Source organism: Perognathus longimembris, chromosome 12 (genome assembly GCF_023159225.1).
Source record: "Perognathus longimembris pacificus isolate PPM17 chromosome 12, ASM2315922v1, whole genome shotgun sequence".
Lineage (NCBI taxonomy): Eukaryota > Metazoa > Chordata > Mammalia > Rodentia > Heteromyidae > Perognathus > Perognathus longimembris.
In genome coordinates, this window is record NC_063172.1 from 32,496,896 (window position 1) to 32,507,864 (window position 10,969).

The following is a 10,969-nucleotide window of genomic DNA, read 5'->3' on the forward strand; positions in this document are numbered from 1 at the left end:
AAAATTGACAGGTAAATATTTACAGTGACTAGACTTTAGTTACAGTGGTACTGGAAATCTACTCTCTCCTAAAATTCTCAATGCATAGAAGTCTTCGCAAATACTGTGATAATATAAACTTGGAGACATCTAGAATCAGGACAGGTATTAAAAAACAAAACAAAACAAAAAAACACACAGCCAGGTGCTGGTGGTTCACATCTGTAATTCTAGCAACTCAGGAGGCTGAGATGTGAAGTGTGAGGACTGTGGTTCAAAGCCAGCAAAGGCAAGAAAGTTTGTGAGACTCATCTCCAGTTAACCACCAAAAAGCCAAAAGTAGAGCTTTAGATCAAATGGTAGAGCACTAGCCTTGAGTAAGAAAGCCCAGGCACAGTGCTTCCTGATTTCAAGCCCTAGGACAGGAACCCACCCCTAACCCATGCCAGAAAAAAAAAAAAAAAGACACAAGCCAATCTTCCAGACTAGTGGCATAAAGCTTCTACCTCCCAAACAGCCAATACTGTTTCTAATATAAAACTACTGGCTGAATTTTTTTTTTTGGCCAGTCCTAGGCCGTGAACTCAGGGCCTGAGCACTGTCCCTGGCTTCTTTTTTGCTCAAGGCTAGCGCTGTGAGCCACAGCGCCACTTCTGGCCATTTTCTGTATATGTGGTGCTGAGGAATTGAACCCAAGGCCTCATGTATACGAGGCAAGCACTCTTGCCACTAGGCCATATTCCCAGCCCTGGCTGAAATTTTTTAAACAATCATCTTTTATATATATTAAAGCAGGGTTCAAACTCCATTAACCTGCTTCTATATTGTAATTAGCAGAGTATAAACTGATATGGCAACTCAAAATGCTAAGCACACTTTTTAAACACAAGCAAAGACTTTTCCATTGTTCTATGTGCCATGTTATTGTGGACTCTGAAATTACTACCAATAAGAAAAGAACCAGGGAAGCTGAACGTATTTTGTACTTTTTCTTCAAGGCTAAAGTGCAAAATATCGGATATTTTTAACAGGAAAAAAAAACACAATAAAGAAACTGAAGTAAAACTAATACAAAAGAACTCTTAAATATACAATTGAGAACTACATATTCTCACCAATTTTTCTCTTCAGTGAAATCTGTTAGTGAACTATGTTCTCACAGAACTTAAGGTTTTGCTTCTCTTCCTCATGGCCAAAAATTCTAAACTTACAAGTGAGTGGAAGAGGAGAACAGAAAACAAACAAAAAAAAAAAACCCACTGCAATGACAAGGGAAACCAAATTCATAAAGAACCTCTTTCAAAAATGTGATATATGGAAGAAAATACCATGAAAATAATATAATAAAATAATAATCCTATGAGAATTAAGCCTTGGTCTTCATGAAGATACTACAGTTTACATAGAAAATATACAGGACTCCAGGACAGCATTAACATTCCATAGAAATCTAAGGGGAGAAGGAAAAGATGGCCAACTGAAGCTTTACTTAAAACTCCTGGGTCTAAGGGTACTCTAAATGGAACCATACTTTGTGAAAGCACACATTAAGACATATTATTAAAAGAAAAGAACAAGTACTGAATGCTGTAGTATCTTCCAAAAAGTAAATCTTAAATTAAGGGAAAATGATCCTAATAGTTTAAATCAATCTGGCTCAGAAAGGAAATGAACTGCACATCCAAGATCTGTCCATAGGAGTAGTGATGGTACATCTTTAATATTAAAGAAAAAGGCTATAAAAAAGTTCAGTCTCAGAATTTATTTTAAAAACTTATTTGTGCTCCTTGGTGGGTGCATAATAAAGTTCCATGGGCTTGTTCACTTTCCAATATTTCTCATGGACCAATTCCAAAGTAAAAGAGCCATTTAATACAGTGAACTGGCCACTGGCTGTTGCTATATAAATGATATACTGCTTCTCACTGGCTGTATCAAGGTTCATCTGGTTTGATTCTCCCTTGCTTCGAAGTTCTTCTAGAGCTAACCTCACAGCCAGATACTTGGATAAATGATCGACAGTGGCATTACCTGAAGTCTTTATGTACCTTGTCTGTGCACTGTCATCTTTTTCCATAAGCGTCGGATGAGGCCTGAACACTAACTCAATCTCACTAGCACCATCCATTACTGGATCAATTGCCACTGCTGTATTGTTATTATCAAGCTCAAGCCCTGAATCATCAGAGGTTTTGGTCCATTTGTTACTAGGGCCTTTGCCGTGTGTGGATGGCATTGGTACAATGCAAACTGTCACCATTATCTTCTGCTCCACTACTATTTTCAATCTGTTTCTTGCCGCGCTGCAATCTGTTCATGGCCTGTATCTTCAGTCCTTTCTCAATGCTGTGACTGAGTGCTTGCTGATTATTGTGCTTGTTGATCCTGGCTAATACTCTCTCTTGATGAGCTTCATACTCATCACGACTTGCATAAATTTTGCTGATGAGAGCATCAAAATTTGGGTCTGGCCTTAGTGATCTTTTGGAAACTAGCTTTTTCCGACAGGTAGGGCATTCTTTGTTGCCACTTCTAAGGGCTGTGACAATGCAATCTGCACAGAAACGATGTAAACACTCCTTTGTAGTCACGGTACTCTTCAACATATCCAAGCAATTTGGACATATTAATTCACTGTGGAGACTTCTAGGTGAAACCACAATTTCCAAGCCATCTGTTATTGCCTCCTGAGGTGTTCGTTGTAATTTATACAAACTGAGTTCCCATGTTTTGCTTAGTGGTTGAGTTCCATTTGTCTGCACAGCCTGAGACATTTCGGCTTCGGCCCGTGCCCCGGGCTCCGCGGACCGCGGTCGGAGATAGACTTGGAGATCAGCCGCTGCGGCCGCCGCCGGCTCCGCCGCACAATATGGCGAGCCTGGGCTTCCGCAATGGAGCTCGGGAAATACAACAGGGGCCGCTCAGTATTCATGGGAAACCGAGGGAGCTTCGCGGGAGGGCGGGAAGGAACGAGCTAGGGAGGAGGCAGGGGCGCGGGAGCTGCGTGCTGGCCTGGAGCGCCCCGACCCGCCGCCAGGATGAAACGTTTTATGTAAAGTTCTCAACCAGGTAGACAGCAGCAACAAAATTTTTTAAGGCAATTACCAATATATTGCTTCAGCCTCTTCCAACGCCTGCCTCTCCCATTTGTGGAAGTTTCTGTATCTGCAGGATCCGAGGAAGGAGGGGCGCTGCCCTCCATCGCTGCCTCTGTGCTCCTGGTGGGTGTTTCTGCTTCACTTGTTTCTAAAGCCACCTCACTTCTCTCCTCTGTCTCCCCTGGGTCCTTGCACTCCTCAGCAGAGGTTTCCTGATGTGGGGCAGCCGAGCTGATATCCCTCTCCCCCTCTGAGCCCCTTGTCCACGTATTGTATAAGATGTCTGGGAGCGAATCAGACCTGATGCCCACTTGCTTCTCCTGCTTAGGGGCCGGGAGAGAATCGGCCCTGCTGCCCACATGGTTCTCCTGCTCAGGGCCCAGGCAGGTCAGTTCCCTGGGTTGGTCCATGGGGAGGGTCATTGCTGCGGCTGCTGCTGGAGCAGGGGGAGGCTGGCTGTCCTCAGTCTCCCCATCTGTGGCAGATGTTCTGGAGCTCCAGAGGACAGAGGGGAGGTGCACAGACCTGGTGCCCTTCCTGCTACCCTCCTCCTGCTGCTCAGCAGGCAGGCCAGTAGCAGGGTGGCGCACAGGAGCACTGGCTCTCTTGAAGGGCACCTTTCGACAGAATGGTTGCACAGGCGAGGGACAAGGTGGAGGCCCAGGAAGGGGGTACCTCATCAGGCGGGCCAAATTTGCCAAATTTTGGCCCAGGTCTTGCTGCTGCTGCAGAATATGGAAAGTGGCCCTGGCAGCATTGAAAGTCCTGCCAGACAGGGCTTCCAGCACCTCCTCTGGGGCAAATCCAAGGTATGTGGACATAATATGCAGGATGGTAGGGTCTGGCTGCTCCTGAACTTTCTGCGTGGGACAAGCTAGGGCTGCCTCATGTTGTCTGAACCAGCGGTGGTGCATTAATTGCCAAACAGATGGCCTCAGCTCAGGATCGGACTTCATCATGTATGCCAAAATCCCCCGAAGCTCACGGGAGAAACTTCTTCGGACTAGAAAGACTCCTGACAGCACCTGTTCTCTCAGGACAACTCGTGAGCCGCCTTTATAGGGCAGCTCACCCATCACCATGTAATAAAGGAGCACACCCAGGCTCCAGACATCCATCTTGGGGCCCTGGTATCTCTGCTGCTTGAACATCTCAGGTGGCCAGTAGGCCATTGTCCCACACTCCATGTCCAGCAGCTGCCGGGGCAGAAACCGTATGCTCAGCCCAAAGTCACAGAGCTTGGCCGTGCCCCTGCTGTCCAGCAGGATATTTTCTGCCTTGAGGTCCCTGTGAGCAATGAAATTGTCATGGCAGTATTTGACGCCGCTCAAAATCTGCCAAAATATCTGCCTGGCCTCTTCTTCATCCATGCAGTCCACCTCTTGCACATAGTCCGCTAGGTCTCTATCTATGTACTCCATCACCAAGTACAATCGCTCCCGTGTCTCTACCACCTGGAACAGCTTGACGATGTTCTGGTGCTCCACAGACTTTAGGATGTCCGCTTCTGAGGCAGAGAAGTCAATGTCCGTCTTGTCCAGGATTTTCACAGCCACCAGGGAGTCCGTGGGCAGGTGCTTGGCCAACTTGATGGGGGCAAAGCCCCCCCGACGGATGGTCCTCAGCACCCCATAGCGAGCCCTGCGTAGCTCTCTGGCTGAGGTACTGCCCCAAAAGCCCCACAGGGACCACCTCGCCCCACTACTCTTGCTAGTCATCCTACACAGCACCCTAGCGATGCTGTCTAGGGAGAAAATAAATGAATAAGGAAAATGAAACCAAAGGTAATCAAATATAACAAAAAGCAAAATACAAGGAAAGGGAGTGCAATAGAACAAAATACACAGAAATAAAATATATAATATGTAATAAAGGACTAAAATCTCTACAAAGCCTATAACTCTAATGAACACTAAAATCTAAGTATAGAATGAATGAATAATAAAATGTAACTACTATCTAATATAATAAACACCTAAGATAACGAAACCTAAAATATAAATGTAGAATAGATGAACAGTAATAGTAATAAAATGAACAAGAGACCTAAATGCTATCTAATTCCGAACAAGTAAAAAAAAAAATTAAGTCAGAAAATATAATAAAAGTAAAACTAAAATAATAAAAGTGAAATAAAGCAAAAATTAAAGGAAAATGTAATATAAAGAAAATAAAGCTAAAACAACAAACAGTAAAACAAAAAAGGCAAAAAAAAAAACCAAAGTCCACAAGTCAAAGCCAAATCTCAATCCAAATCCACAAGCCCAAAAATCCACGCCAAATCCACAAACCAAGTCCACAAACCAACAAATCGCCACGTAACCAACAAACCACCTAAACTCCAACCACCCAACTAACTACCTACGAGAGTCCACCTGTCACCACCCAGTATATATACAGTCATGGTTACTGTTACCTCACAATGGAGTCTGTGATGTCAGGGCCACCCAGGGGCCCAGTTTATCTGGGCATCACCCCCCCGTGTTCATCTTAGTTCCTGGCCTTCAGGACACTTCTTTCATGTGTGTGTTGGACTCAGCCTGACACACAGAGCCTGAGCACTGTCCCTTAGCTTTTATACTCAAAGCTGGTGCTCTAAGGCCCAAATTCTATCTCCTTGGTTATTCATGCACAATTATAGGTCCAGGGATTTCCAGTGCCTTTGTATGGGCATCCTCACATGTCAGCCTCCTTCTTAGCTGGGATGACAAGCCTTAGCCTTGGGCTTGCAAGACACTTTTGAGTTATCGTGAGTGGAGTACAATTTTCCTAGGTGATTATGTAGATTGACCTTGGATATTTCTGTAGCAACCTGGCCAACCAGGTGGGACTCAAACCTACAATAATAAAGTCACCGGTACAATCAGGCTAGGAGCCTTTATTTAGCTGCATGCAGTGTCTGCCCCTCACCATCAGGATGGTGAAGAACAGCCTGGGACTTCAGTAGGGCTGGGTTTTTAAAGGCAAAAATGACATGACCACACATAGGTGCTCAGGTAAATTCTGTTTAAGTACAAACAGACACAGAAGAATTGGCAGCTAGTGATTACAAATAGCAATGACAATTCCAGTAAACGAAGTAATCAAAGCAATGTCATTTAGGTAAGCAAAGTACTCTGTTCAATTCTTGGTTCTGAATGTGACTTGTATTTACCTATTTAATTTCTTAATTTACCTTAAATTTCTCTATCTGAAATTTTAGGCTGGTCACCATTTCTTTTTTTTTTTTTTTTTTGGCCAGTCCTGGGCCTTGGACTCAGGGCCTGAGCACTGTCCCTGGCTTCTTCCCGCTCAAGGCTAGCACTCTGCCACTTGAGCCACAGCGCCCCTTCTGGCCGTTTTCTGTATATGTGGTGCTGGGGAATCGAACCTAGGGCCTCGTGTATCCGAGGCAGGCACTCTTGCCACTAGGCTATATCCCCAGCCCGGTCACCATTTCTTTTGCAAAGGTCAAGTAGCTCTATTTCAACCTGCTTTCAGCTTACTTGGGTTGGCTCAGCCTCTTCAACTAGGACTAACTGTGAATTTATCTGGATGTCTCAATTTCTATCAATTGCAATCTAGTCAGATGTGGATACTGACATCTATAATCCCAGCTGATTTGGGGGTTAGAATTGGGCAGATAGCAGTTTGAAGCCAGCCTGGGCAAAATCGTCCATGAGAATTCATGTCAAGAAGAAGCTGGCATTGCATGCTTCTCATCCCAGCTAAGCTGACAAGTGAAAAATAAGATGGGGTTCAGACTCCTGTCTGCAACAAGAGCAAGTCCTTTTCTCAAAAATCACCAAAAAAAAAGCTGGGTGCTGGTTGGTCATGCCCATAATCCTAGCTACTCAGGAGGCTGAAATGTGAGGTTTGGGATTCAAAGCCAACCCAGGCAGGAAACACTATGAGACTCTTACCTTCAATTAACCACCAGAAAATTAGAAGTGGCGCTGTGGCTCAAGTAATAGAGTGCTAGCCTTGAACTAAAGAGCTGAGATAATGCCCAGGCCCAGAATTAAAGCCCCACAATTGGGGGGGGGGGGGAAATCACCAACACAGATAATAAATGGCTGGAGGCTAGATTCAGCTTCAAAGGTCAGCCTAAAGTTAAACCACCAAAATCCACACCTGTCCTATTCTGTAATATGCATATTATTTCTGCTTTCACATTGCCATTGTTATTAGAATGACCACATGAGAACTGCCCTGAACAGACTACTCTTTTCATTCAGTTCAGGTGGAGGTCAAACACGTGTTTGATATGACATTTAGAACATACACTCAGGTTCATTATGAACATTTATCTACCTAGATCCAAAGATGTCCTTCAGGATTCTTTGTTATTAATTTCCTCATAAAAAGAGAGGAGTTGGGCATCCATTGCTCTAACCTGTAATCCTAGATAGTCAGGAGGCTGACTGACTGATAATTTATGTTCCAAGCCAGCCCAAAGTAGTAAAGGCCAGCAGAATCCTATCCCCAATTTTCCATCTGAGAACCAGAAGGGTCACAGTGGCTCAGAGTGGAAGACTGCTGGCCTTGAGGAAAATTGCTCTAAGACAGAGCCCTGGCTCTGAGGTCAAGACATGATCTAACAAACAAACAAACAAACAAACAAAAACCTGCTCAAGGAAGGCTAGGAAGATGTAGCTCAAGAGATTTAGCCTAAAACATCATACTAATTGCTGTATTCTGAGAGCAAGAATAATCCATCGAGGCACAACTTAAGGTAGGAAGGGGTTTGATTTACAAAGGAATTTTATTTACAACCTAAAACCCAGAACCAGAGCAGCCCTCCGTCTCCAAATGCTAGCCTGCAACTACCTTGTCCTGGGCTAGCTACCCAGAACCCAGACCTGAGGCCTGTTCTGACCTGAACTCTGAACCTCCACACCTTAATCTCCAACCATGTCGGCCTCCAAACCTCCAAACCTCCAGAGAAGCAAGCTTCTTTCGTGTAGGCCTCATCTCTCCTCCGGCTTTTTGCAGGCCTTATCTTTAAATAAGGGTGTGACAAATATGACAAGAAATGTACTCACTACCTTATTATGTAACTATACCCTCTCTTTACATAACCTTATCAATAAAATTTAATTAAAAATAAAAAATAAATAAACTTTTTACTCTAAATTATATCTCATTGTAATTGTGTTAGAAATTCAGGAAGATTTGGGTTGAAGACAAAAAAAAAAGCACAAGCAACATGATCTAAGACTCACACACAAGCCCATGGTTGGCAGGTAATGGGGGTGATTTCTTTGTATTCCAGTGAGCAGATGTACTAAATCATTAATTTGAGAATATTAAACCTATATATTTTAACTTATATTAAACCTATTCTGCCTGTAAAGGGACAAATGCCCTGTTTCATTTTTTTCTCTTTTATTTCATTCAGAAACATGGACACCCATGTTTGACATTCTATAACATAATAATTGTTCTTTAATGTGCATATGAGTTTCTTTTCTTGGCAATTTATATGCTATGTTTTATGAGCATGTTCTATTTCAGTCTAAAATGTAGATAGAATGTTATTTATATATAGCTGGAAATTGTAATTTAACTTAAAATGCAACTATTTTAGTATAGGCATAAAATAAAATTATGATTTCTAGTCAACTTTATTTTTTTATCATTTTTTTGCCAGTCCTGGGGCTTGAACTCAGGACCTGAACACTGACTGGCCCTGGCTTTTTTTTTGCTCAAGGCTAGCACTCTAGCACTTGAGCCACAGCACCACTTCTGGCTTTTTCTATATATGTGGTGCTAAGGAATCAAACCCAGGGTTTCATGCATACAAGGCAAGCACTCTACCACTAGGCCACATGTCTGAGTTCAGTCCTGAGTTCAGTCCCCAGGACTGGCATAAAAAAGAAAAAGTTTCCAAGTGGACTGGGAATGTGGCTTAGTGGTAAAGTGTTTGCCTAGCATGCATGAAGTCCTGGGTTCGATTCCTTAGTACCACCGAAACAAAAAAATAAAAGATAAAAATTTTCAAAACAAGAGTCTAATAGACTTTTTTTTAAGTTTACAAGTGTCCAGTTGAACAGAATTAGTTTACACGGAGAGAAGAAACACCACTACAAGTTTGAGAGCGAACACATGTACACATGTAAAAGAACATGGGTATTCAAAGGTGCAGGTCTAGGTCCAAGAAACACAAACATTGTTGATATGACAGTGCCTATCCAGGTGCCAGTATAAACTTGTTATCTCCTCTTGGGCCAAATTGTAGGTACACATGTAGAGGCTATGTATCTGAATTGCTTTTTGGATACAGAGTTGTTTTTGTTTTGTTTTTTATTTACTCTGCAACTTTTTATTTAAAGAATCTTAAACTTATGAAGGATTTTTGCATTTAGTCACCTACTTAATGGCAAAAGGTTTTACATGCAACTAATGTGAACTGTTTTCTCCACAAGGAAATCTGGATCATAAAAAGAGGATATGCCACACGAGTTAAGTGTTTTTCATCAAAAGCCAACCAGTTGTCTAGTTACATTTCTCCCCCCCCCAAAAAAAAACCCACATGAACTTGGTAGTAACTGAGTCTCTAGCAACATATTCAAAGTTGAGAAGATTAAAAATTAACAGGAAAGAGAGTCCTCCGGTCCAATTAAGAGCCCTGCTTCCTACATACCAGTTGTCCTAGCTAGAGTCAACCTAAAAACCCCACTAAGAACATTAACTTCAAGTAACCTTTTTCCAGTTTCCAATTTGTAAATAGAGACATATTTTATTAACTCTATCAGAAACCTTGTTGCAACTTACAGTGTCAACTTCTAAAAGCTTAACTAAAGTTAACTAATCCATAAACTAGGCAGAAATTGCTCTACAGAAAGAGCGAAATCCTAAAATGCCACTTTCCACAGAGAACCCAGTTGTTTGTTTTATTTGGAGTAAAGAAAAGAGAAGCTTTTGCTTGGACTAGAAGAAACCTAGCTGTAAGCTTAGGATGTGTATTCAAACTACACGTGCAATGAGGACAATATGCTAGTGCAATTGATGTGCTGTTACATTGTCTATTGTTTGTCTATTATTAACAGTTACAAACAGAGCAGTGCAACTAGTATTTGGAACAATTCTTATAGTGTTACAGTGTCAGGCACATTTCACTTCTCTTCACACCACTGGTTCTCTTTGCGTACCTGGGCTTCCTCCTCTTCAGTAGTCGTTCTTGATGTTGAAAGTTTTGCGAATCTCCTCGGGAGTTTTCCCCTTAATCATATTGGCAACAGTCTTGCATGTGACATCAAGCAAACCTTTGATATCTAAGTAGTTTGCAGCCAGAATAAGTTCAAAAAGTGTTCCTTGATCAACTTTCAGGAATTCTTGGTCCCACACAGGAATATCATCTGTGCGCTTTTCTTTGTTCTCATCATCCTCAGGAGGAGGAGGATAGCCCTTGTGGTGGGTGCACCACTGAATGACCTCTTTGAATATTGCTGCATTAACATTTGGTAGAGGAACTGGGTCATCATCTCCTTCATCATCCATTCCCAACTCTTCCAACATGGTCTTGATGGTCACAGATTGTTTGGCAATTTCTACATCAACTTCAAAAATGTCTCCATCAGAACTCTGTAACTTAATTGAAGGCATGGTGTTTGGTCTTGAAAAGACAGCGGACAGGAGTCTGCCGGGAGCTGGGCTCCATCCGAGCAAGGAGAAGAGAAAGACGAAGACAAGGCCACTAGGATACAGATAGATAATCGAAAGCACACAGCAATGAGTGAGGTGCAGCTCAGCAGGAAGTTCCAAATACTTAGCTTTCTCAGCTGTCCAAGTTTACCAAACATCTTTATCAAACACTGCACTGCTCCTAGTAGTCTGCTATACCTCTTATCTCAAACAGTTCTTGAAGCAGAGACAAGATTTAAAAAATAGCCGATCTCTTTAGACGTTCC

General features: G+C 42.6%; 3 protein-coding genes across 3 annotated transcripts; all 3 read right to left on the reverse strand.

The window, feature by feature from the left end:
- Positions 1-1,696: 1,696 nt before the first annotated feature.
- Positions 1,697-2,852, reverse strand: LOC125360780 (E3 ubiquitin-protein ligase RING2-like). The gene is given in 2 exon segments (XM_048358886.1): positions 1,697-2,209; positions 2,211-2,852. Coding segments are annotated over 2 exon segments (999 nt in total). The 5' UTR covers positions 2,754-2,852; the 3' UTR covers positions 1,697-1,753.
- A 188-nt stretch (positions 2,853-3,040) lies between these two features.
- Positions 3,041-4,795, reverse strand: LOC125360599 (sperm motility kinase 4A-like). The gene has a single exon (XM_048358649.1). It carries the CDS (start codon positions 4,793-4,795, stop codon positions 3,041-3,043), a length of 1,755 nt encoding a protein of 584 aa, XP_048214606.1.
- A 5,334-nt stretch (positions 4,796-10,129) lies between these two features.
- LOC125360740 (S-phase kinase-associated protein 1-like) lies at positions 10,130-10,756 on the reverse strand. Its single transcript, XM_048358819.1, has one exon. It carries the CDS (start codon positions 10,662-10,664, stop codon positions 10,227-10,229), a length of 438 nt encoding a protein of 145 aa, XP_048214776.1. The 5' UTR covers positions 10,665-10,756; the 3' UTR covers positions 10,130-10,226.
- Positions 10,757-10,969: the final 213 nt, after the last annotated feature.